This window comes from Scleropages formosus, chromosome 3 (genome assembly GCF_900964775.1).
Source record: "Scleropages formosus chromosome 3, fSclFor1.1, whole genome shotgun sequence".
In the NCBI taxonomy this organism is placed as follows: domain Eukaryota; kingdom Metazoa; phylum Chordata; class Actinopteri; order Osteoglossiformes; family Osteoglossidae; genus Scleropages; species Scleropages formosus.
Window position 1 is genome coordinate 24751753 of NC_041808.1, and position 27744 is coordinate 24779496.

The 27744-nt window shown below is 44.2% G+C and overlaps 1 protein-coding gene across 1 annotated transcript; it reads right to left on the reverse strand.

Annotated features, from left to right (window-relative positions):
* Positions 1 to 27539, reverse strand: sh3gl2b (SH3 domain containing GRB2 like 2b, endophilin A1). The gene is made up of 9 exons (XM_018756271.2): positions 27327 to 27539; positions 8921 to 8989; positions 6667 to 6739; positions 6022 to 6165; positions 5457 to 5590; positions 4469 to 4627; positions 3512 to 3615; positions 3280 to 3404; positions 1 to 3180 (listed from the first exon to the last, which is right to left on the reverse strand). Exons 1-9 carry the CDS (start codon positions 27369 to 27371, stop codon positions 2984 to 2986), a joined length of 1050 nt encoding a protein of 349 aa, XP_018611787.1. The 5' UTR covers positions 27372 to 27539; the 3' UTR covers positions 1 to 2983.
* Between the last annotated feature and the right edge of the window lie 205 nt (positions 27540 to 27744).

Here is a 27744-nt window from a genome sequence, read left to right on the forward strand (position 1 = left end):
CACACACACACACACACACACACACACCCAAAGAGGTCTGTGTGAACATGGGCGGACGCCTGTTAATGCAGCCTGTGGATTTGTCCATGACGAATGAACATCAGCAACATTTATCCAAATTTCTTAATTTTTTACAAGTTCCTGACAACCCCCGCTGGACTTCGAAGCATCTTTCCTCATTTTCGACCGTTCTGTGACCCCCATCCACCATCGCCACATACTGCTTGTAAACCTTCATAAACATCAGTTTGTGGACCTTACTGAAGCACTGAAATACTCCCTGCTGAGCGGAATCTTCACCCTGGGTGCGGTCGCTAACCTGATGAGCTCCTCATTGGCTTTGTGAGGCACAGCGGCCACATTTAACTGCACTTACACTGGACACGGCCCGCAGAAAACAGGGTCGTTACACCAGCCGGCCCCCGGTTTTGAAAAACCAAGTTCCGAGCTCCAGCGTGACGACGAAAGCCTCTTTTCACAGCACTTTTGAACCTGCTTGTGCTCTTTTTAAATTCCAGGAGGTGACATCTCCCCACAGCAATAATACTTAAGGTCTCTCTGGTTCCTGAAGTATGGAAATTCAAGCTTTGGATAGAATTAAAATAAAATTAAAATTCATTGTCTCGTTTTTCATCTGAATATTTCTAGATCATTTCTAAAATCTTCACCACTTGATTCGAGTTATGGAGTTTTTTTTTTTTTTTTGTCTGTAAGCCAGTTGCAAAATAATACTGCCAGAAATATGTACAGATATGAACATAGTGAAATATGTGTCCCTGGAAATAGATTTTCATAATACTGTCCGCAAGCTGTCTAAACTTTGTTTGCATGGTTCTGGGGTTACAACGTTCAGCTGTTACGTGTACTGCATATTACCGAAAATGCAAATGTAGTTCATCGAATAGTCAATTAATAGTTAATATGAAGCAATTTTAATGAATGTGTAATTATTAGGAATTAATTTGGTAAATCGTGGGACTGTTTCACTTAGGCAGAACAAACCATTAATATCACATCATCTTTTGGGTTTGGTTGTAGTAACAGGGTGAAATCTGAATTATGTCTAAATCATGGAAAGCCTCCTCTGACTGTATGGGAACTCTGACAGGTACGATGTACCACACGCTGTCCCACACCTGAGAGAGCTGCCAGCGAAATGTTACGCGCTTCTGCTTTCTGGCACGGCATCCAACTCTGAACTGACATCAGACATTTTACAAAATGTTTAAATTCTACAGTTTAAAGCGCGCTTCTAGCAAAAGGGCCGGGGGGTCTCTCTCTCTCTCTCAGTCCGCATCTGACATATGCGTGTGGGAAAAGACCTGACAAGGCGCTCTCCTCTCGGTGGAAGAGATCATAGGGCACCGGACACGTACACGCGGTACGTCGGGAGCGCTGACGTGTCGACGGGCCGCAGCGACGCAGGACCGTCTTGCCACACGGAGTCGCTTCTCAGCCCGAGCGCAGGAGGCTCTGAAAACACCGAATGAAAACTGCCATCGGAGAACTTGCTACATATAGAAAATTGTCATATTTTTTAATTTAGCAGAGAAAGTATATAAATGGATATTGCGCGGGGCACTATTCAGCCGAGACACTTTTTAGTGTTTCATGGGTCGGCGGACTATTTACTGCGGTACGTCTGCTGAATGCACTAATTCACCTCTCCACGGAAGTCCTCCTCGAGCGAAGCACGGATATTTCTGTTTATTTACGAACGCTTTAGCCACAACAGACGCTCACGGTTAATTTTAGTCCAGCTCCATCATTTAGACCTACTGAGATCGAGGATTTGAAGTCACGAAGGGTAACGACTGTCTACTGCAGCAAAACTATTTTGCCCTCAACAGCAGAGAACGCAGGACAATATTGTTTGTTTACAGCACAATACAGATCATTTGTCACAAATACTCACCCCATGGCTTCGTATACACAGTTACTGAAACGACCGACTCATTTTGCACTTTGCGGTCACTTAATGCTTTGTCACCATTGTATTTTTTTCTACTTTTTTTTGTAAGGCTGGTACAAAAACACAAGATTCTGAGCACCTCACACAGACGACCTGCCATCATATGATTCATAGAGTGATTTTTTTTTTTTCTCAGTGCCACTCTTGCATGTTGGGATTGTAGCAGCAATTTTCTACTGCATCAGTTCTCCTGCTCTTCTGATCTCAAAGCCTATATAAGGTGCAATTTTCACACAAAACGATGCTATCAACGTGTATCTGTCGACATATAAAAAGTAAAGGGGGCAAAGACACTTTGTGGTGCAGTTTTGATTTTGCACGTACGGTACCGTACGTATCGTCTGTTACTTCCATTTTGTGGTGCGGATATTCTGGACATTCCGTACGTTTGCTCCGAACGCAGCAACAGCACACAGAAAGAGTCTCCGCGCGCGGAAAGGGGCTTTACCTTCGATCCCAGCATGCAAGAGAAGGGCGCAACATTAGAAGTGAACTCTATTTGCATTTATGTTAACAAGTAAAGTATTGTCATTCTGCTATAATTAAAAATTCCTTCGCATTTTGCTTTGTTAAAGCATACTGTACAAAAAAACACATGTGCTATGTATTGGGTAAAGCTGATTAACGGAATTCCTTATGGGGAAGCGTTGCGTTGCTTCGCCAATTCCCTTCGCTGCACGACCGCATCGTGCAACTTGACTGTCTCAAGCAAGACATGACGGGAGAACACCATCTTGCCAAATCCTTGGGGGGGAAAAAAAACAGAAAACAGCAGAAATACTTCTCATTTAAACCGAAAGAGGTACACTGATCTCATGGCAACGCCTAAGGAAAAATCACCACCACCGACACCACCACTACTGCTCTCTTGGAGGTGAGCGTACACATTACACCATGTTGTTGCGGCTGTTGTCTTCGTCGTCGTCTTCTTGGCTGTCAACAGAAGCTGTGTGGAAGCGGTAGCGCAGATGCAGGGGCGAGCGGGACCCCGGGCTGAGCGAGGGGGCCACTTTAGTGGGGCAGCGGCACCAGGACGTCCACGTAGTTGATGGGGAAGAAGCCAGACTGGCCGTGCAACATGCCTTCGTACCAGTTGTCGTCAATCTTGTTTGTCAAGGTGATGACATCTCCCTCCTTGAAGCCCAGCTCGCCCTCGTTTTCGGGTTCAAAGTCGTAGAGGGCGCGGCAGCACGGCTGGTCCATGGGGGCTGAGGGGCAGAAAGTGTCACGGCAAGATTACAAGCCACGACAGCTATTGGAAAGTTCTAGAATGTGACTTTTCTGCGGGGCTACCAGTCAAGCTGTACCTGGAGACTTGGCAGTGCCACTGTGGGAGATCCCCCCGTTGTGCTGCTCGCTGGGAGTCAAATCCATCACCATGCGGGGCTTGGGTACATACTCTTTCCTGGGTTTGCTGGAGGCCTCTCTTATTCTGTGTGATAGCGATGAAATGGGATCCATCAGCACATGAGCACAGCGCCCGCAAATCCCAACCCTCAGCGCGCCTTTGGATGTCACACTGGTATTGTTGAGACTCACCTGTCCTCCATCTTGCTGGAGAGCTGCTGCAGGATCTCAGTGGCCTGTCTGTGGTACTCCAACTGGGCCTGGACTAGGGCGGCCAGCTGGCTCACCTGTTCAATCTGCTCATGGAGCCACAAGAAACGCGTCACCAAACACACATGGGGTAAGCGTTCAAAACTGCTTACCAGCCGCACCACCAAATAAGCAGGCAAACACATCAGTTACCGTTCTTGCACCATCAGACTTGCTGTTTTTTTTTAACCTTTAGACGTGTTTTGAGAGTCAGCGTGTATATGTTGCTACGACTTGTCTGTACAGGGTTATGAACAAGTACTTTTTCAGATTTTTCTATTTTTGACATTAAATTTGATCAGATCTGTTTGTCAGTTCTAATAGTATATGAAGGGAGCCTGCGGAAGAAAAAAAGACTCCACTATTGCTTTTATGTCATTTTCTCAGTTTGGAATATTATTAAATGTGCAGCGTAAGATGTGAAAAAATTAATGTCCCTTCACAGTAAATAACTGGTTGCACCTTTAGCTGTAATGACTGCAACTAAACACTTCCTGGAGCTGTTGAGCAAGGTTTCACTTTGCTGCGGAGGAATTTTAGCTCACAACCTTACATCTGATACATTCAATTTTTGTCTTTGACAACAAACCATGATACATAAAGAGCTGGAGTCTTTTTTTTCTAGAGCTTCAAATGAGATATTCAGTTGAGAATAATTGCTTGACGCTGAATGCCAATGATCTTTGTTCAGTCGCATCAACCTGAGGAAGTAACTAGCCAGTGAGCCACCGTTGCCATGGTTCCAGTTGCTATGGGGAAAGGGGTGAATGAACTGGCCAAACCACAAGCAACAGTAGATCTGGATCCAACTGTCCATAATTATTATCACCTTATGTAAGATACCACAGCCCATAAGTGAGATACACAAGATTTTCTCTGCCAAAAGAGAACGGTCCTTACGTCGCTTTCCAGTAGATTGAACATGCTCTGCTCGGCAATGTCCTTAGATTCGTCAAACTTCTCCAGAGCTTGTTTGATCTCCTCATCCTGCACCTTGCCCTGCCGCTTCTTCTTGTAGTCAAAATCCAAGCGTCTTCCCTCCATCTTCTTCAGGTGATGCTGGAGGGGCAGAGATATAGACCAGTTACTTGGTATCAGGATGAGCCCGGTGGGATCATCAGCGCCAAAAAGCCCCCACAACAGTCTGTGCATAAAATGAACCTTTCAGTCTGTTAATGTAAACTGTGATTAATACATGGTTTTAAATCAAAGTAATAACCAGCATTCCCTTGCAGTTTATTGACTGATGTTCTATTGCAGGTGGACCAGATGCAGTTTTTTGGTTTCAGCCTGCTATAGATTTCTTCAGCCAATCTAGATGAAAGTTCTGTAAGATTATAAAGTTTCACAAACTGCATATTAATTAACCACAGTCAAGTAACTTTTTAAAAAGTCATTGTGCAGGAAAGACAAAGTGTAAATACAAAAGCTATCAATATGTGATTTTCAGACATTTCCCTAGTAAACAGAATTGCATATTTATGTGTCATGTGCCTAGCTGTAGATGAGGATGACTAATGAAGGAATAAAATAATGTGGCAGCAAGTGGTGTAGTGCTTAGAGCTGCCACCTTGCACTCAAAGGACCCAGGCTTGAATCAGACCTCCTGATGTAGTACCCTTGATCAAGGTGCTTACCCTGAAATGATACAGTAAAAATGACCCAGCTGTATGAATGGGTAAATCACTGTAAGTAGCTTAACAGTGTAAATCGCTTTTGGATGAAGGCATTAACTAATTATGTAAATATGAACAAACAACAAATCACAAGGTCACGAGTGTCATTCGATATACTAGTACCTGACAGCCAATGACATTTCTGAGAAGTAACAAACCGACACCAATTTCAAACATTGCATCGACCGCAGTCGTTACATTCCACTCAGTACCTGTATCTCCTTTAAGTCTTTGTCATGCAGGTTCTGCAGTGGGTCGATGAAGTTTTGCTTCACTTCCATGTCCAGGGCATCCTTCACCTCCCCGAGTTCTCGCATGGCATCGCCAGCATCGATGAGAGCCTGGCCTGCAAGACAGCAGCTCACTGAGACGGTGGCATTTGAGCAGAACCATGACACAGAACTTCACATCCAAAGTTCCCATTGACCAGCAGAAGGCCAAGGGAAACAGCCAGCTGCATAACTTTTTGATCATTTGTTTCTTCTTTTTTAAATCAACACACGTCATGCTATTCAGGGTTGTGAAAGCAGTGTTTACCTCTTACTGCACTGCTGATGCTGACATTCTTCGCTGAGCTTGTAAGATGTTTCTTTTGCCACACATCAACTCAGAAAGCATCCAGACATGAATTATATTTGAAATATTATTCAGTATCAGTTCTTTTTGCTGCTCAGACTTACCATATGTGATGACTTCAAACTTTGTTTAAGTCTAGGGTTTTTGTTAAGTGAATAGTTATGGATTCAATGAGGCTGTTCAGCATTTCTGTGATCTTACCGAAGCTGGATTCCTCTCCAAGCTCTCTGCCAAACTTCTGCATGGCCTCACCCAGCACAGTCTCAGCCTGAGGGTAGCCAGGACCCTTTTCTTGCCCCCTGATCTTGGACATGGTGTTGATCATGCTCAGCTTGGCTCTGGATGCTGGGATACAGGGAAGATGTTGGAAAAAGTCAGCTGATGAACTGGGTAGTGGCGGACAATTGGGCTCACCTCAGGGTTTTCTCAACCCAGAGTCCAGGGCTTTGAATAGTGTGTGAGTCCAAAACAAAAATGATGGTAAGAAATTAATTGAAGTTTCAGGTTTTGGACCTTGAAGAAATGTACCCAGTGACCATTCCAGGCTTGGAAATTGGCTTGAGGAAGAGTGGAGTGGCCTTAGACCCAAACGTGACAAGGATAGAAATCAAAGAAATCAAAGTCAAGGATTCAGCTCCTAACTCGGCAAAGGCCCTTTCAGAAATGGTCAACAATCCAAATTTTTGTGGACATGATCTTTGTAATTGGTTGGATCTAATGTAAATATGTCTGTCTGCATGAAAAGAAACCCTGGCAATGTCTAATGATGCCACAGATTTGCATTCCTCTCATTCAGGGGTGAGTGTGTGTGTGTGTGTATGTGTGTGGCTATACACAGTAACTTACCAGGGTTTGGCTGGAGGTACTCTGTGGTCTTTGTCATAATTTCTAGCACTGCTCTGCTGGTGATGTCCACTTTCTGGTACAAACAGAAATGGTAATGAGGTCAATTCCTGTCACAGGATGAACATTGCAAACATCCAAAGACACAAATATGTAGAAGTACATCTCATCATTGTGAAACGGATGATCTGCTGTGCTGGGATAATGTATTCCTATATAGTGATTATGTGCAGTTCCTCCTTGCCTGGCCAAACTAATGAGGGGAGGAGGGTCCATATGACTGACCATATCATATACGTAAGTTTTTTTAATCATTTTGACACGATATTAACCTTGTTATAGATTAATAAAATGTTTACGTTAACAAATTTTAATACAATATTTTTTAATGTTACGTATTTAGAGATATAAGCTTGCAAATCACTTGAAATATTAAAATACATTTTTTTTTTAAACTATTAGGATTCATTTTCCTTAATATATTACTGCAAGGAAGAAAAACTACCAGTGACCTTAACGAGACAGAGGAGCTGGAACAAAGAATACAGCCTTTCCTTCCCATTTACAAATAAATTTTTTGCCCTGTATCTGGGATAGGCTCCGGACTGCCACGACCCTGATCAGAACAAGCAGTGAGAGAGTGATTGGGTTCATTTTACGTTATGTATTGAAAGTAATATGCTTGAAGGTCACTTTAAAAATTGAAACACAGGCTTCCCCTGCAATCCAAAAGTAGAGCGTTCCTACGAAACCTTTCGTAAGCCGAAATGGTGTAAAGCCAAGAAGCAATTACCATTAATTTATATGGCAATTTTATATTCGTTCACCATAATCAAAACGTTTAATTACGTCCAGTTTTCCGCTAAGCATAACCGCCTTACGAACTCTCTCAGGTTTTCTGATACCTTAGGACACATCTTGCTAAGTCATGCACAAAATAAATGGAAATAAAGCAAAGATGCGCACAGACACGGTTCAAAGCTACGGTGGCTTGATGCTGAGATACTGAGCGTAGTTCCCGGGAAAGTAGTTTGGTGGCGCCACTCTCGCTGCTCGGGGTGCGCGCAGCCTCTATAACGGTTCGCCTCAAAACAAACTCTGAATCCTCTTTTCGCTTTTTTCGCAAAGCGGGTATACCTGTACGGTGATTTTTACACAAATTGGGATTCAGTCTGCCGATTAACCGGAGCGTGTTCGGATTTTTTGAGAATTCTGTATATCGTTTAAAAAAACCAACGTTGTGATGCGCTGCACAGTCCGGTCATTCCGATCATCCGGCCGCACGAGATGGGGTCACGTGCCGACGGGCTGCATTACGTTCCATACCGATACAGCTGATGCTGACTGCACCGGTGTCTACAACTCAGTGTTTCTAACACGTTGAATCTACGAATATCTCCCAAAAAATGTGGGGGTGTAAATGTAAAAAAATCATCCTCTTGTATATTTAGCACGTTTCTCATGTAGCAGCACAGATGGGAGCATGAGCTGCTGTGTTTGCCTTGTGTAATCCAGGCACTTCTCTGAGCCCAGGTTCACCGCATGAGCAGTGGGTGAATAAAAGGCCGCCCTTGAAGGGAAAACTGGAGTAAGAGTTCCGGCGGCAGAGGCGTGCAGTACGGCCTTCCGATGGGACACCGCATTACACTGTAACTGGGGAGAGAGTCCTGGTGGCAGTGGACATCGCTGTGGTATTTTACCACCATTCGCCACTGTTCTTCCCGTGCTCCAGGGACAGGGCTGAAACCCTGCCTGCAGGACGCAGTACGGCCACTGGAGTCCAGGTTCACGTAAGATGGGCCTCATGTTCAGCTTCAACACATAAAAAAACCACCCTCCAGCACTCATTTTCTAGTCTCCGAAAATCCGGATGAATATACTGCGTAACGTAAGATTTCATGATCTGCAAAGTAGGAGGGAGGTGAAGAAGCGTTAAGATTTCCTTGCTTTTTTGCAGTTGCGGTGCGATCCAAAAACGCTGCCTACACCGGGCCGAGACAAACACCGCGCGCTCAGATCTCTTGTTGGAAAATCAGTGGAAAACGGACGATTGCGCAGCGCTGGGCCGTTATAATGTGAGGAGGACTGAGAAGAGCAGTGAGCTTCATACGCTTTCTACGAGAAATCCCGGAATATTGTACTTACATAGAGTAATAGGAGTACCCACGCCAACAGTGTACAGTATTGTTGTGTACCCTTCCCAACAGTGTAGAGTGTAACTGCAGTGTAACTCTGTGCAGTGTAACTCTGACAGTACCCTTTCCATTTCTTTGAAGTCATCGTCGAGCTTTGTACCTTCTGCTCCACCAACCTTCTCGCTCACTTTCTGCAAGAGAGAAGAACAATAGCATCAGCACAGGAGGCTACACAGGAGGAGGCGGTGACAGTGGGATGGAAGTGTTTGCGTGGACACGCAGAAGGAGTGTATTGTTCCCTAATGTGCAACAAATATGTGGCTCAGATTGAACCACTACACACGTGGCCAGTGAATTAATGGTGCACATCTCAAGGGAGACGGCTTCTCCTTTGATTCATGAGTGCCCTTGCAGCCCGTGCTCACGCCCGCTGTGACTTCACTCAGAAGGAAATCCCTCTCACCGAGAAGACGTTAATATTCATAGTGACACAGAGCTCTGACCTTCTGGATTCTTCTAGTCTCGGCATTTGAAGTAAAAACCTCAGCACCAGTTCAGCTCTCAGCCCAAAGACATGCTGTTCAGGTTCACCCATAGTGTGTGTGTGAGACAGAAAGAGAGTGTGTGTTCCACGGATGTATGGATGAGTGACTCAATGTAAGTAGTGTATCTAGCAGTGTAAGTCACCATGGTGAATAAGGCGTGTGGGCTCATAACAATACAGAGAGTTCATTGGAAGTCGTTCTGGAGAAAAGCGTCTGCTAAATAAATAAATGTAAATGTACGTAAATGACCACCCTAAAAAATATGTTCTTGCCAGTCATATTGAGATACAGAGCTTCACACCTTAGATGCTTACTAGGCACTGTACAGTAACTGATTGTTCTTTATACCCACACCCTGCTTTTGTGGGCACTTCCAGCCGTATGTTTTGGGAGGAAATACACATGGTTTGATTGAAGAGTTTTGAGACATACCTGTCATTCTGCATCTGAGGGTTCCTTAGGGTTGGGGATCTTTTCCTTTCCAAAGTACCTTCCTTCACACTCTATACACCTCTTGCAGCGCTCCAAAAACTTCTCAAAGACACGCGGCAGTGAATGTTTTGACACCGTCTTCAAGGCGGCACCCGTAGCTTTCTTCACCTGTTCGCCAGATGAAAATTTCCTTCTCTACACTTTTTTCCTCTCTCTGTTCCATATGCTTGAATCAACATTTCAAAAGTCTCTTGACCACATTTCCTGAGCTTTACACAAAACTCAGTGACGCATCTTTCTGGCCCAGTTGAAGAAACATCACTCACGGCTGCCGTTGCAAACTAAGAATTAAACTATTGGGTGTGACGACTAAAGGACTGAACAGAAACGGGTCCCAGTACCGGTGTACTGTCACGAGGCCTTGATGATGACTCCCCCACCACCACACAGCTGGTCAGTCACATGAGCTGCCTGCAATACAGCCATCCTCTTATAACCACATGCACGCATACACACGTACATGCACGGCATTTCCTGCCTGCAATGTTGTTTCTCTGTCTCGTTCCATCAGCCCTGTAGCCATCTAACTCAAATGGACCAGAAACCCAAGTGATGAAATTGTGGATGTCCTAGAAGGAAGAGAAAATCCCAGCCAACACACACAAAATGCACGCTTGACTTGCGGATCTCCATCATGTTTTCTCTCTGCTTAATTGACTAAATCACCCCTGAGCATCCTGCTATTTATAGCTGAAGTTACCAGTTCTGTCAGATCTTCCTTAACACTGTCAGCATCACAAGGAGCGGTTGCCATGGCAACAGGGCCTGGCGATGTCTTTCTCAGCCTATCCTCTGGACTAGACACAAGTATCGCACATCAAACTGGGATGATGAGCCTGTCTCACAGCACTCACAGCAACATACATGTGCTCTCCTGCTGCACTTCATAATTCTGTTAGATCTTGCAAACACTAAGAATAGAGTTTTGCTTATTGATATATTCATAACTGAAACACTGAGATATGCATCATTTATGACTAATAACATTTTTGGAAACGCAAACAGATACAAAGCAAAACGAACACACTACCCTTGGTAAGAGAGGCAGAAAAGTTTTTAAATTGAAAGGAGTTTTATTTTTCTCTGTGCTCCAACAATTTTTATATTGCGTATGAAACATGCCATGCCATAGTTATTTCTGAATACAAACATGTGCAGTCTCTGAATCACTCATCCATAGTTTCTGGCCATCTGTTGTCAAGGCTGCCCATAAAAACTGCGATTGTCCCTTTTCATCAGCATGAGCCTTAACAGTCTTTTAAATTATTCAGTGGTGCTATTCAAGGAGTATTGAAAATGTCTTTAACTTCCTTGTAGTAATCAGTGTGTTTGTAAATGTAGTTCAGCTAAGGATGAACTAAACTAGAACATAACTGCTCTTTTTTCTCATGTAGAGCAAAAAACAGAGAAAGAGATAAGAAAAAATTCCAGAGACAGTAAATAAGTATGATGTACTGTACTAATTGCAATGTCAAGCACTAAACTGGACATCGGGAGCATGGCGGCATGGCGGGTAGCACTGATGCCTCATAACTTCTCGGGTGAGGGTTTGGACGTGGGTTTGAATTCAGCTCCGTCCATGTGGAGTTTGCATGTCCTCCCAACGTTTGCACAGGTTTCTCCCAGATGCTCCAGTTTCCTTCTACAGTTCAAAGAGCTGTTTATGAGGTGGAGTGGTGACTCTCAATTGCCCATAGTGTGTGTGTGTGTGTGTGAGACAGAGTGAATGTGTGTGATTGCCATCAGAAGAGGTGAGAAAATGGATAAACTGGACATTTGGACACCATGGGGCTAGGCTCACAGAATGGCAATTTAAGGTAGTAATGTTGGCACAGTGGGTACTTCACGGTATAATAAAGAGCACACTTAGTAGCACTCCTTCTTTCTTTCTGCTAATCTGAATTAATATGGCTGAGCAGATTCCATCCTGGAGCACTGCTGCCATGGAATCAGACCGGGTACAGAATAAGCATATGCTGTGGATCGGTTTTCTGGATGAACGTGCTGTGGCCCAAGCGTGTCGCTGCGACCTCGTGCCACGCGCGAGGAGCTGCCAGCGGGCCCGGCAGAGCAGCACTCCGGGTTACTGGGAGCGGCACCGGGATGGGATTCCGCCGCAATGCAGAGCACTGTGTGTCAGAGTGGCGGACACTGGGGGACAGAAGATGGCGATGCGATCTCAGATTCTGAGGCCAGACATCTCTCCTGAAAACTAAATCATCCTGAGGTTCGTTGCACTTGTTTTTACATGTCATGAATTTTCTAGCATGTTCTAACATGTTCAAGCATGTTTTGCCCCTTTCATGGGGGTCCAGCACTTTCTCCCAGGGCAGAAGGCTTCTGGGATGCAGTATAACCTGCTAGATGGGGAGAGGATTTGCAGCCACACACACACACACACACACACACACACACACCCAACAAGGTCATCAGAGAGCAGGCGAGGTCATCTAGACAGAGGGCCATCTGCTCCTGGCAGAGATCAATACCCATCAGATCTGGTGAGATCAGATATTCACTAGAGTGACAGGACAGGGAGTCCAAACCTTTCCACAGTCTTCTTTAGGATCCAGCCTGCAGTATTCACAAAACCCAAAACCCCAAATCTTGCCCCCAATTACATATACTGTACATATGTATATGTATTTAACCATTGCTAAAATACATGACACAAATTACTCCATCAGATTTCTCTTTCACTTGTGTTGCTGGACTGGGGCATCATCTGCATAATCTTTCTTGAAATGAACAAAAAACTTCATAAGCCAGGCTTCTGCTGGATAACGAGTGTAATGTTTAATTGAATGTAATTTTTGTCCTCAAGACAAGGTCTTAATTACAAATAATTTAAATGGGAAAATAGATGTTCATAAATTTTTTTCACCAGACACGCAAAAAAACCTGTTTTATCTTCTATACACTGAGATCATCTAATTCATATCGAAATCCAGAGTATCATAACTGCACAGTGTGTATTTTTACATTTGTAAAATTAAGTTAAAACTGAAAGAAAAAACAACAAAATAGTGCACATGTTTAGAGCAGCAGCTATTTGCTAAGCACAGCAGCTCTTGGCATTAGAAACACACAATAAAAAGGAGACCAAAGAAAGAATGGTCTTGATGCAGATATCTGTGATCCCGCTAATATATGGTACTGTATATTTCTGTGCAATGACAGCAAAAAACACAGAAAAAACACACAAAAAGTTGGCCGCCCGCAGTGAGTGACCAAAGAAATCCACTCCGGGTCACGTGGCCTTCCAGTGGTCAGTATTTATCGGTGAGCTTGCAGTCTGGTCACGCGGTGCCTGGGAAGATGGTGAAAGTGTGGGCTGCTGCACACCACAGGCTGGGAGAGCCCTGCTGCTCCCCCCCCACAGCAGCCCATCACACACTTCTCCCACGCATGAGTCACAATGCACAAACGCTGCAAGCTATGACACAGAGAAGCTGCCTGGATGGCAAGGATGTTGCACAGTACTTCCCCCTGACCCTACAGGTTTCAGTTAGTTGCATAACTGCAAGTGCGATCGAGTTAATCAAGCTCATTAAGGTAGATCAACAAGGTGACAACTGTTGGGTATTATTCTCTCAGGTCAGACGTACCACTATAATCCACTGTGATGCTAATACTTGTGCAAACATCTTGGGAAAGGTCAGGACCGAGCATGGCAGAGAGTGACACCTGTGCCTCTGATGTGGGCTAAACAAGTTCAACACTGTGGCCTACGCAGTAGTCAAAGGATCTACACCGCAACATGCACCGGAATTGATCGCTCCCTATAGCCCAATGCTGTGCTCCTCCACCTCTGGCTCCTTGATGGCTCCACTCACAATGGTCCAAAATTGAGAGCCTTGGTTCTGCTGGAATGAGCCCCCCTGTCCCTCAGAGCTGCTGAATCCCTTTCACCAGATCAGTTTCCTATTCCCTAACACTGGTATTTTATTGTGTCTCTTCTGTTGTTTTAATCGGTTTCATTATTGTTATAAACCTTGCAGCTGAAGACTTTGTGCAAGGCAATATATAATGCTAGTTAAGCAACTTTACACAGATTTGCGCATTTATTTAGCTGAGTAAGTCTTACTCTATCAGAGAAAGAAGGCACCTTGATCAAGGTTACTAAAAGAGAAGGTGGGATTTGAACTGAAGTCCTAACCGATATGCCACAAACTGCCCCCTTATTAACTCTGTGCTGATGCTACCATTCTAATATTTTATGTGACTTTCTCCGGATGCTGAGCTCAATAGTGTTTTTTTACACATACGAAGGTAGAGTTAGCACCGCCGCATCTCGAGCCCCTCTCCATACAGTATTTTGTATCAGAAAGAACAGAGCGAGGACAGAGGCAGACTTCCATCCTGAAGTAACTGCTGGGTGCTGAAGGAGAGGCCAGCAAAAGTCAGTGGGGCTTGTGTGAGGATCTTTGCCGTGGCTCTGATCCATTTAATCTCTCTAAGCCTTGAAGAGCCTGTCCAGCCTCCCGTCCTGCATGTGGAGAGAAACCAGCTGGGGTTCCAAGTGTGAGATGTTCCTTGAGGAGGGTTATCCAGCCAGCCCCACAGGCCTCATTGCCCCCAGCAGCCGTGCATTGTGGACGGAAGCCACGTGTGACTCGGTAGTGCTGAAAAGGACTGAACTCCAGGGGAATTAGCAGATTAGGAAAGGGGTCAGTATGAGGGCTGAGTCAGATTCATCCACTGCTCCAAGTTTCTCCTCCAGTAGCCTCAGGCAAGGGGGAAGGACACATTTTTTGAGACACAGGAAAAAAGAATCTGCATTCTAGGTGCCGGCGGACAGTCCGGCCCAGCCCGGCCCAGCACGATAGGTGAGGGGTGTTGCTTTTACTCAAAGTTTGCCACTGTCTGAATTAAAAGAAGGAACTGCTTAAAAAAGCAAAAGCCAACATTTATTCATTTAGCTGACACTTTTCTCCAAAGCAACTTACAATGTTAATCTACCTACAATCAGTTACCCATTTATAGAGCTGGGTAATTTTACTTGAGCAATTTTAGGGTAAGTACCTTGCTCAGGGGGTACTACAGCCAGTAGTGTGGCTCAAACGTGCAACCTTTGGGACCAAAGGCAACAGCACTAACCGCTACACTATCAGCTGTCCCATTAAACATTTATACAAGATCCATATACTGTATAACCATATAATAAATACTTACTATAAGTATAGTGTATATATAATGCATACATTACATAATTAAAGTATAGAGTACAGTACTACAATATATTACATATATATTTTGAGCCTGTGGGCATTGAGCCTGGCAGGGGGTGGGGTGGACTGATGGAAAGCCTCTCACTGTCTACCCACATTTTCCATAAATGGACCAATGAAGACCAGGTGGGAGGAAATCAACAGGGACATGTAAGGCAGCTGGATGGAGAGACTTTGGTGAACAGTGTGAGGACGGGCTCTCCTAGAGGGGCCTAGCTGTGAATTGCTTTTATTTAGTTATGTTTGTTTTAACTACTGTATGTATATTGTGCCTAAAAAGGGTCACTTCTCCATTTTGTTTGAGAACAAAACACGTTTTTGCTAGTGAAACCTGCTGTCCATCAGCCTCCACCCCACACCAAGCCACAGCGTATACAATGCTGCTTGAAATTATGCGAACCCTCTAGGGATGGTCATTATTTTTGCATAAGAAATTAAAACAGACTTATGAAATCTAGTCTCGAATCTTAAAAAGAACTTGTAAAATGAGGAAATGATTTACACACCCGATTCTACTTGTCAACCTGGTTTACTCAATGCGACTTGAGGTTCACGTATTTTTGCACCTGCACTACTTCTGTGTTTCTACCGCGCACATGATTTCCCCTAAACCAACATACGGAATTGGTAGCTAGACCCCCATTATCTCAGATGGATACAGGATACTTAATGAGTTTTTTTATTAAAAATATAAATGAAGGCAATCTGGAAACAGTCCTGAATCCCACCTCCTGCTCTAGTACCCATGAAGGTAGGTACTTCAGGTAGGTAAATCAGTGCAAGCAGGTTAACACTGTGAGCTGCTTTCACAGAAAGCGTCAGTTAAATAAATGTAAAGTAAAACCAGTCCGTGCTCAAAGACACATTAATGTAATAAAAGAGTTAAATCTCTTGTTAAATCCTGCAGGGAACAAGCTCAACTGGGCAAAATATTTTCTGCTGTTTAGATTTTCCAGAGCTCTGCAGCATTTGCTCTGTGTATTTTCCAGCATTTGTGTTTTTTTCGGCCCCCGTAAAACAGAGGCACACAGATGGAAGCGCTGTGGGGTTGCGGCCCTCATGCTGAATGCTGGAAGTCCAGGCCGGTTGCTTTGGCCAAGATCTGCTCCTCACCGTGAAGCTACCGTTAAACTCCCAGCTCTCTCTTACCTGCACCCTGAGGGGGGGGGGGGGGGGGTGCTCGTAAACATTGAGGAGATGTGTTTAAGGGAAAACAACACAAAGGTGTGAACTGTGTGTATTCCAGTTTACATTTACTTATGTACTGGACCCTTTTTTCAAAGGGAGTTATGATATTAAGCTACTTGCACTGATTTACTCATTTGTACAGCTGTTATTGATATTGATATCTGATATTTTTACAAAATGGGAATAACTATGATGACTGATGTCAGGTGAAAGCTTTAGCCGGTATATAGGCACTGAGAATGGAAGCCAGGTTTCATTTTACACTCCTGCTTTTCCGCCGTAGACAGAACGGGTAAGAGAAGCAGTATGGAATATCCAAATGGCCACAGGTTTCGCTCTGTGTCAGATTGCATTTTGAAGGGGATGGGGTTATAGTAGAGTACTTATCATTTTGCTGTGACCAATGAGCTTTGCAGATGAAAAGCCAAAATTCCTTCAGAGTCAAGAAGGTCAGTGATATTACAGTAATTATCGAGATATAAGCTGATTTCAGTATGACGCCTACAAGGCTGTGAGCTGAAGGGTAAAATGCTTATGAATAATGGACACTAGTAACAATAGTATACTAAAAGTATCTATCAGTAATGTAGACTATGGTAACAGAATGCAATATGATTTAATCCGTAACATGATTGGCTTGAATCCGAAATTCTAATATCTAAGTGGATGTCACGGTTTATAACCAGATATGTGTAGGGGTCATATTGCCAATTATTATTTTAGCATGACGAGAAATTTTCTTTCATGTACAGCATTTGCTGTTTGGCTAAGCTTTAAGAAGACCAGGATGCGTCATTCTGACTGATACACAACAAATTTATAAATGGACTATAATGAAATAGACAAGTAAATATGCACCAACAGTAAAGGAATTACGAAATAATAATAACAATAAAATTCCTTTGCAATGTGTTTCCGCTTCTGATAAACTGTTTTAAAAATGCATGGCAATGAAACGCAAATGAGATTTTTTTTTTTTTTTTACCCTCTAAAGAGCTTTAATTTTTGCAGTGCAATCCTTTCATGTTGCTGAGATAAACAGAGGCTCACTGACAGCTCAAATGACAGGGTTATGACAGCTGGCTTCACCCTTTTGTCTACACTGCTTCAGTAATTCTTTCTCAGTGATATTTGCCCTCTTTTCACCAGTAACCTTTCCTAGTACCGGCTACAGCTTGCTCTACAGGGTGAACCCTCCTTATGGAAACCCGTTTTAATATTATATGCAGAAGGTTATCCATCCATAAGCCTATCATTTTCTGATCTTACATTACTCTAATAATTACTCGTTATTTAGTTGAGGCCTTTGTAAAGCGGACCTACAATGTTAGATTTGCAACTTTACAACGATTTACTCATTTATAGAGCAGATTATTCATACTAAAGGATTTGAGGGTAAATACAAAGTGGTCAGAGATGGATTTTAAGCAGGGAGCTTTAGAGGGCAAAGCAGCAGCCTTGGACGCTGTTGCTCCATTATTTCGGACAGGTGAGAGACACCTATGAACTAAATGAATTAAATTCAATCTGTTTCCTGATTGATAACAACAGGAATATAACCATGTTTTCATGGTTCAAATGCTTGTTTTTTTTGAGGTGGGAATATTACAGTTATTCAGTTAGCTGATGCTTTTCTCCAAAGCAACTGACAAGGTTACAATTACTTACCCATTTATACAGGTGGGTAATTTTACTGGAACAATTCAGAGTACATACCTTACTCAATGGTACTACAGCTGGAGGTAAGGCTCAAACCAGCAACTTGAGGGTCTATAGGCAGTCACACTAACTACTACACTAGCAGCTGTCCTTGGATTATTCCTGAATGTTGACACTTAAAGATGTTGCTGGCTGGTTCCCGATTGCTAAAGGCCCCAGCTACTCTACCTCAGGCAGTCAAAACACTTTGAAAGGTTATGCTGGCTGGGAGTCCCGTGATATAACCTCTTCTTCGTCATGCCATGAATGAGGTTATAAATAACCGTGCAGCAGATATTGAGAACCCTATTGCAGTGTCTAGACTAGAGCGTTGCAGGCACTGGAAAATTCAGACCGCATTTTTCTTAGACTACAGTGAATAATATCATTTTAACCCTTCACCCCTTGTCTGAATAATGACATTATCAACATGACAAAGCCAAAGCTATTGAATTAAATTACTTTTTTGATCTGAAATGAAGAATACACTGTTCAAAGCACCATTCAGCCATTATACAAGTGTGGGTCAAGCAAACCCTTTGCACAGCTGCACGATTTATGGCTCGGTTTGTTCAGTTCTCGTCTCTTTGTGCACATCAATTCCTGGGCCTGAAGGAATAAGACGAAGCGATGCAATTTCACTCAGAGCACAAGGAAGGAGGCGCTGTGCCATTGTGATTTCCGACCATTGCCGTGACCTTTCTCTTGGGCTTTCGGCACATTGATTGGACAGGGAGCTGAGGAGGCTTTAAGCAAAAGAAAGACGTGAGGAGCAGAAAAAGGCTGCAGTCTGAAATATCTTGTAACTAATGGATGATTCTGGGATACTTCACTGATTTGTCTCAGAAGATGACACTTGGATTCACGTTTGTTGAACTCAAGTTATTTTCAAGAAGACTAGGACGGAACGTGAACTGCTCAAGTGCAAATGTGTGGAACTGGGGCTTCTGGCCACTCACTTTCTCTGCCTGTCAGCCCCATCTCATTGTCGAATGTACGTTAAAACAGGAGAATAGAAAGGTATGCCGACTAGGTGTTTGTTCACTTCATGGTGACTAGGTCTTTGTCACAGCAACTATCTGTGTTTGTTTATTCATGAAGACTATGTTTGTCATGGCAACTAGGTGTATGCGTTAGGGAGGCATGGTAACCAGCATGGTAGCAAGGTACAGTTATTGGTGCGGTGTGTGCTGGTGTCCCTCCGCCTTGTGCCACAGACACCCTTGGTGAAGAAGCATTGATGACACAGGGGGAAGGTCACTAATCCTCTCCTCTTGCATGTTCCTCAACACCACCACAACACAACAAGTTCTCATGCCAGCAACAGACTCAGACTGGCAGACAGGGACTGGCAGGCTCCTGGTCCACTTGGACTGAGACAACCAGCACATCAGAGCGTTCTGCTGCTGGAAATAAGTCAAATGGTCATGAAATATGTAATGCTATTTGCAAACATTCATTATCTTGCCAAAGTTTTTACAAGTGCAACAGTGATGAAATCATAGTAAGCATCTGGAATCGGGGTGACCAATCACCCACTGGGTGGCTATTTGGCCTCACTGTCCCTATGGCACCCCACCGCACCTGTGGGTACCATAGGGACAGTGGCAACAGGCAACCTCCACTGGTGCTCTGGCCTCACATGAAGAAAAGTAATAGAAACCCTTTGTGTGGACGTTGGATACGACTTGACCAAGGTACTTATCCTGGACAGATACAGTAAAAATTACACTGTTGTATAAATGGGTAAATAGCAAAGTTGGTTTGGTGAAAACACTTAGCTAAATAACTTCAAATTACTTCAATTTCCGCATCAGAAACTCAATTGATTCTTCAGCCAGTGGAATTAAACCGATCCTCTGTTCGCTTGACAAAAAAGACAAATTGATCATTTTTTGGAAAACTAAACAAGTGGCCTGTGATGCTGTTAATGCAATATCTGAGAGCAGTTATTGAAGTCTGATTCTTCTAGGCTGAAGCCTGCAGTCCAGCAGCGTGCAGATATCATATTACTTAAGAACATCAAGCACACATCAAAAGGTGTATTCGTGCTTTTAACGACAAACAGACTGAGAACTGACACCTCAGAGGGCCGTAAGAGCCTCCCACACTTTGTTAACCACGAGCCAGTGTTTCGACTGATATTTCAGCGCAAAAGAAGCTGCACCGAAGCAAAATAAATTATTGAGCAGATGCCTTTGAGATCGGCTCCCCGTCACGACCGCAACAGACCTACTTTCACCTACATCCGCACTGCATCCTCACTCAGGTTGCCATGCCAACCATACCCCCCAACAACTCTGTCCCAAAAGAACGATGCCGTCCTCCTCCAGCAGACACCCTCGGATTACTCCCTCACGCCGGAGAGAGGAAAGAACACATATGAATTATTCACATGTTCAGCGGGGCTTCAGGTTGCTGGCAACCATGGCGAGCGAGAAGGGGCGTCGCTGAGCGCGGTGCACATAAAACAACTTCATCTGCAGTGTAATTACAAAAGCCTTCGTTTTGATTCCCGCGACTTAACCAAGCAGCAGCATTTAATGAGGCTTGGGTAGAAGCCATCTCCCAGCTTAGATGGGCTTCCTTCCTGTGGCACGTTTTCAGAACGCCAGTCCTTCTCCAGCAAACTCACTTGCCGACACTAAGCGACAATCAGTTGGACGTGCAGCTGGACACCAATTAAAAGGTATTTAGTGTCACTGTGAAGGAGATTCTAGACACTGTCTCCTGGCGCCAGGACAGACACTCAATACTCTGAGCTCTGGACCAGCCTTATTGGTACTGCTTTGAAGTACAGTGCATTTATACTGAAATTGACATGTGCATTTACAATCACTGACCTAGCAGACACTTTCAAGGGCTCAAAATATACAACTTAAAAACAAAAGGCCAAACCGCATTCATTCTTTTGTCTCAGGAACACTGACAACCGCCTTCTTTGAAATAACTAATTCTACTAATGATGAAGTGACATTTAAAGGCTACACCACCGCTAGATGTTTTTCAGTACCTGGGCAGCAGGTGGCATAGTGGTTAGATCTGCTGTGTTTGGACTTGAAGGGCCCAGGTTTTAATCCCACCTCTTGCTGTAGTTCTCTGGATCAAGGTACTTACGCTGTACTGGTAAAGTAAAAATTTCCATGCTTTACGTAGCTTAACATTATAAGTTGTTTTGGAGAAAAGTGTCTGATGAATTTAACCTTAAACAGAGAACTAATGTAAGGCTTAAGATTAACACAACACTTTCCATTTTGCTCTTTGACTTTTCGATAATCAGCACTCTTTCGAAAATTTATGCTCACATCCTCTATCTGCTCCTGATTATGTAGACGGGGACACTCCATCATGGAAAAGCTACATAAAAACAGAAACCTGACTTTGTGACAGCCACATACAAGCATCACCCCTAAATTCAACAATAACAAAAAAAAACACACAAGATTATTCAAATGTCAATATGATTTTAAAAATCACATAGAATTATACATGACGACGACTGCTCAGTTGCATGACCGCACCCCTCTCTCCCCCATTTTTCCAGTCATGTGAAGTCACGTGAAGATGAACAGCACGGGCTTGACAGTGATGTTCTGGTCCTCCTGTGACAGGCCTGGAGGGAGACCCTTGACAGTATCAACATAACCCTTTCATTATTTTGTGCGATTTGTGTGGCACAGTCAACAAAGTGTTGTACTCAGTTTAGCGGAGGTTCATTTGGTACACAGCAACACGTCATGAGACCATGGAGCGTCGCAGAATCAGATCTCTGGCTTTAAATGGTCTAATAAAGGTACTTGGCACATCTGGAGGAGAACGAAATGGAAGAAGAGCCCTCGTACCCTGGGCTGGCTGCAGTGCGGCATGCGGTGTAGCGGACCAAAGGCGGGAGATGCCGTGAATCTCGCTGTTATGCGGTGTGCTGACTTGCTCATGAATCATTCAAGGAAGTCCGCTCCTCCCCACAGAAACCGCAGAGCTGCTCTCAAGGGCCAGCAACACACGTGGAACAATCCGGAAACGGTCCCCGTTCGGCAAACCAAGCAAACCTTTTGTGTGAACGTTCTTATTCCCGGTACTAATATCCAGCAGCTTTGGGTCCTTTCTCTGTCCTACCATTTCCCGCGAGGCCTGTGTGGTGATATGTAGAATGCCGGGAATTTCTTTTTTTCCACACCCAGTACTTACTGATTTTCTCACCGACTGCTATACGTGTGTGTCAGAACACGTCCCAGACATGCAGTTTTGCTCAGGCAAAACGCTCCTGTTAGGCTAAAGCCTCCGAGGATCTATCACTGCAAATTTTCCCGGTGGACAGGGGTTCCGTGACTGAATTACCGACTGGGAGAGGCCCTTAATGGAACCTCACAGGCTGGAGCTCTGGAAAATTCTGCATTCCGGTGAGCGGGAATAAGTAACCCAATCTCTAAATGTAACCGTAGCCCTCGCCCCACCCCCTAGGCTCCAGTTCAGCCATTGCTCTGGGGTTTTGCACAGACCTCCATTGGAAAAGGCTAAGAGGGCCCTAGGAGCCCTGTCACCAGAGGAGCACTGAACTGACCCAGCTGGCCCCAGAAGGTTTGTCAGTATGTGAAGGGCAGAATATTGGATTTTCCATTTTGCCCACCCCCCCCCGCCATACCCCCTCCCTGGCACTGCGCTACCGTGTCGCAGCTGGAGGCCGACGCAAAGGTTGCGGCAGGACACATGATGAGATAACAACAGTACAACCTTCTATCTGCTGCCCACTTTCATAAGAGTGTTCTGTCCTTTGGGAAGGAGGGGGTATGTGTCACAAGTTTAACACACACACACACACACACACACACACACACACACACACACACACACACACACACACACACACACACACACACACACACACACACTTTCAGAACCGCTTGTCCCATACGGGGTCACGGGGAACCAGAGCCTACCCGGCAACACAGGGCGTAAGGCTGGAGGGGGAGGGGACACACCCAGGACGGGACGCCAGTCCGTCATAAGGCACCCCAAGCGGGACTCGAACCCCAGACCCACTGGACAGGAGGACCGTGGTCCAACCCACTGCGCCACCACACCCCCTAAGTACTGTATTGTTAAAACCTGAAGAGAGTCACGTAACCTCAACGAAGACACTTTTCCATTCTTCAGCCTTCCGAAACCGAGCCGTTCATTTCCGCCTGCTCTAGAAGACATAGAGTATGTTTTAAGTGTACCTCCCAAGTGTACATGCTACAGCTCTGAACCTCAGGTTTTTGGGGGTAGGGCTTGCACAGCTTCATAGAAATGTGAAGAAAAAGTATATGCAAAGGCTTTTCCTTGCTGGGTCTTGGGAGTTCAGAGGTACATGAACGCTGAAGAGCCGAGTGAGATGTGCCGTTTGAGTGAAGTTTGAAATTGTTAGTTTGTTTCTCCTGCACAATACTATTATTACATAATACATAACGTCATCAGCCACCCCGGCACAAATGCAGCTCTTCATTGTATTTCATTACACGGAGATAAGCTGTTAACAAACATCTGCTAGGTCAAGGATGCAGGCTGCATCCTCATCACATGCCCCAGACTTACAGAGTGCTGAGATTTTTATCTTTTGTAATTTTTGCCCAGAAATTTTATTCTTCCACGTATGTACAAACAGACATATATGTATAAGGACAATGCAGCATCCTCCACGTTACTTAAATGCATCCTGACAAAAAAGAGTACACTAGACCAAATACTCCTGCACTGACGTGACAGAATAAATAAGCAGTTTGACAGAACTAATGAATGCAGCGACATTCTGTGCTTCTCACATACAGTCTGAACAGCCAACACTCTCCGGTCACTCGTCAAGAGCTGCTTTGCATAAAATGAGGAAGAACCAACAAACAGTGAATCCTGGCAACGCTTGGAGACTTAATAAGCTGCTTTCAAAGGAACCGTAAAGCCTCACCACACACACAATGAGCTTGAAAGACAATGCAGAGCCACCAAACGCGGCAGGAGAGTCTGCTCAGAATTTAACAACATAGCAAATGGATCTTTCCATGTTGGCTCTTGTTAAAATCCAAAATAATTTTAAGATAAAGTCCGTTTTTGTGCAAATGTATAGCCGTGGCAGCGAAGTGGTGCCCATCTGAGATCTGAGGACCTGGATTTGCCATTAACATTTGTGCCGTCTTGGGAGTAATCTTTTCTTTTTCATGAATTTCCATCAGGATGGAGGAAGCAGTCAAGGCCACCGCTAGCGTTTGTACATTGGAAGAAAGTTGAGGCTATAACGCTTGTTGGCTCCCTCTGTTACAGCAAGTGGCTGCATTTCATCATGTTTCATCATGTTAACATCTAATTAGGAATCTGACACTAATGGCCATTTGTTGCTCCCCTGGCTTTTAGGTCCAACTTAATTGCCAAATATTTAACAACATAGCCATTTTCTACGTACACGGAAACTTTATCAGACATAATAAGGAGAACCACAAATCAAACACGTAGCAACATTCCCTACGCAGTTCGGCCGGGGGTTTATAATGTTTCCCAGAAGGTTATATTCATATAGTAGCTCAAACACAGAAAGAACGCAAATGAGAGAAAATACAATACATATCAAGCGCTGGCTGCTGACATTTTTTTGGCCATGCACGTTTCACAAATTGCTGTTAATGTAAAGGAAGCGAAAGAAATGTTTTCTGAAGCTGTTAGTAATGCAAGCATGCATTCATCCAAGATGTGACCCGTGTTAACAATACAGGTGCTCACACAGGTCACGCAAACTCATCGATCGCTCCATTCTCCATTCAGAGGGGGCCTTGCTCTGCTGCACATTGCTGTGTTTGTTAGGACACGTTTTGCATCCAAAATATCTCTAATGAAAGAGCATGAATAGCTGCAGGCTGCGAGACATCAACCATCTTTCCTAATTAAATTTCAGAAGAGTTTGCAACAATGGGGTAAAAAAATCTGACTTTTACAGGAGAAAAAAAAAAAAAAACTGTAACCTTATCAAATGAAGTGGAGTCAGTATCCCGTGTTGGGTTATTTATTTCTTTTTGATGTGATTCAGTCACCTGTTACCCCCACAGACAGGAGGACTTTGTCATACAGTAGCTTCAGCCCTCAAAGAACTGGGCAGTGAAACAACTGAACAGCCACTAAATCTGTTTGCCTTAAAGATGTCAACAATGGCCTCATGTTCTAGTCTGAACTGTACTAATATTTCAGCACCTCAGATTTATCTCTGGGGGTAATCGCATTCATAAACTGTCAAACCTTCTCTGTCCAAAATGTTGTTTTTGTCCAATGTTACCTAATGTGGAACAAATGTCATGCTTCCAGTTCAGGGCAGAGGTTGGGAATGAAATAAAACGACGCGACAAACCTGTATCATGGTGACACTATATGTCAAGGAACAGAGTGCCCTTGACAAGCAAGGCGATTAAGGCGTTTGAGTCCCAGGATGGGCCCTGTTAGTGATTTCCTAAAGTTCAGATATCTGCTGCTATGAAACAATTTTGTGGCACAAATGGACAAAAATTAAAGTTTGTTTGGTATAAACAGGAAAATTATTTGAATTAGTAATAAAAAATGAATGCTGGGATAACTTGAGGTCTGAATGGTGTTCCCATGTTTGCTGCTCACCTTGGAGAGTCTAGAGAACTATGCTATCTAATGTTGCATTTACATTACATCTGTATTTATTCATTCAGCAAATGCTTTTGTCAGTGTACAACTCAGAGTAAACAAAGGTGTAATTTACAACTGGTGAAGAGCTTTAGATTCAGACACAAGATTGTCAAAGTTCAATACCACAGAACTTCTGGTGTGCATTATACAAGAAGCTGCATACAGAGGAGACTGTGACAGATGGTGCAAATGGAGCATTTAGGAGATCAGGAGAGAAGTGGGTTTGAAAGAGATGGGTTTGTGACCCTTCTTGAACACAGGAAGGGATTCAGCAGCTCTGAGGAATAGACTGTGGGGTGAAAGAACCAAACTCAGATTCTGTATATTGTTTGTGTTGATACGCTGCAAACAACATCTGTTCTCTCATCACATAAACAAGTTAATTTAATATCTGCTAACAGAAGAGTTATGAAGCAACATTCTGGATTTCTGGTTTCCATTGTATTTATGGAATTTTGTTTTTCACCAGATCTCACAGCATCACACTAAGCTCAGTTATGGATAAGCAAAACAATTTAGAAGGTAATGCAGTTATTTTAAGTCTTTATATTATGATCAAATTGTTACCACAGGGGTATCTCATTTGCAGGCTGGTAGGAGACCTCATTGTTTTATTGCAATTTCTTCAAGTTCTGTCATTTGTATTGATGACAGCATAAAAGCAAAACAGCACTGGATTCGTCAGATGCAAATTGAAGCAGGAATATCGTTTTCTCAGAGACTAGTGACTATCACATTTTATCGCATTTCACCGTTTCCCTGAGTTTACCCAGGTTCTTCGAGTTTCACTGTGTTTTACTGGGTCGCTCTGTATGTGACTATTTAAGTGACAAACAATGCGCCATCAGGGGTCACGTGACGTCGTCGTGCAGCTTGTTGTTTTGGGGGGGGGGGGCGCACCTGGCTGTCCTCGCTATGTCACCCTAGGTTTAATACTCAGGTAACTACACGAATGAATGAATGAATGAATGAATGAATGAATGAATGAGCGAGCCTACGTGGCTTTCCTGCTATTTATACTGCCTTTTTTTCCGTGGCGACAGTTCCCAGGGATGAAAGTGACATGTTGATGAGTGACACCTTCAGGCTGCGCACGAGCTCCTTTCTGGCAGCGGAGGCAGGGAAATCGCGGCAGCAGCGCCGCTGCCTCCTGCTCTTTGTGTCACACACGTGAGCACCATTATATAATTTCACGGAATATTCCTCAGCAGAAACACGGAGGATATGAATCATGTGTGAGCGGAGAAACAGTCGCGCGTGCTGCTGGTTTTTTATTTCCCTGTAAAAATACGGTAATTTACCCTGCGCTGAAGAGACCGCGTCATGTCGCTCCGCTCCGTGGTTCAGTAAATGTTCAGTATGATGTTCTACTATGATGCGCCAGACGTGCGGTAATTAAAACTTTGCGGTACTTAATTGAGACGTTCAACGCAAATTACTGGGTGGAAATGCGCAGGACGTAGCAACCAATAAAAAAACATTTAAAAGTAAAAACGGCGCCTGTGGCAGCTGCGTGTGTGTGAGAGCCGGGCATCCAAGTGTGTGTTTTACACGGTCGGTGGCCTATGCTTTCATTTGCATGATATTCGTACGGAGGAAAAAAAAGAGTCAGTAAATTAAATACACCACCACGCAACGTTCACTGTGAGAATACAACATTTTTGGAGGCAGAAGAAGTCAAGAGCAGCGGAAGAGCGTCTTACCTGAGTGGCTTTGTGAAACTGCTTCTTCAGTCCTGCCACGGACATGGTTTCGTCGGGTCTGTCGCTTTCTTATGGTAAGTAGTAATAATAATAATAATAATATGGAATAAGAATGTGATAGCGAAGGTGATGCTGCGTGTCACGCAAGACCGCGACAGGCGCGTGCTGCTCGCCAGGCGCGAGGGCTGTCTGATCCGCCGCTCAGGTTATTGGATGTCGCTGTACTGTAATGTTGACACAGTCGTGACGTTTCAGCACCGCGGAGAGCCCCTTAAAGGGAACGCGGCGGATTTCGAAATATCGCGGCGTGGCAGATCCGGACGCCGCCGCGGGCGCCTTTACGAGCGCGGAATTTTCGTGCGCCGACAGTAAAAGTCTCTGCGCGCTATGCGGGGATGGGAAACGTGACAGGTGAACG

Coding starts and splice junctions, on each gene's coding strand:
- sh3gl2b (XM_018756271.2), bottom strand. CDS start 27,371: ATGTCCGTGGCAGGACTGAAGAAGCAGTTTCACAAAGCCACTCAG. Junction 5,591..6,021: donor TGGAGAGGAATCCAGCTTCG/GTAAGATCACAG, acceptor GCTGTCTTGCAG/GCCAGGCTCTCATCGATGCT. Junction 3,405..3,511: donor TCCAGCAAGATGGAGGACAG/GTGAGTCTCAAC, acceptor GCTATCACACAG/AATAAGAGAGGCCTCCAGCA.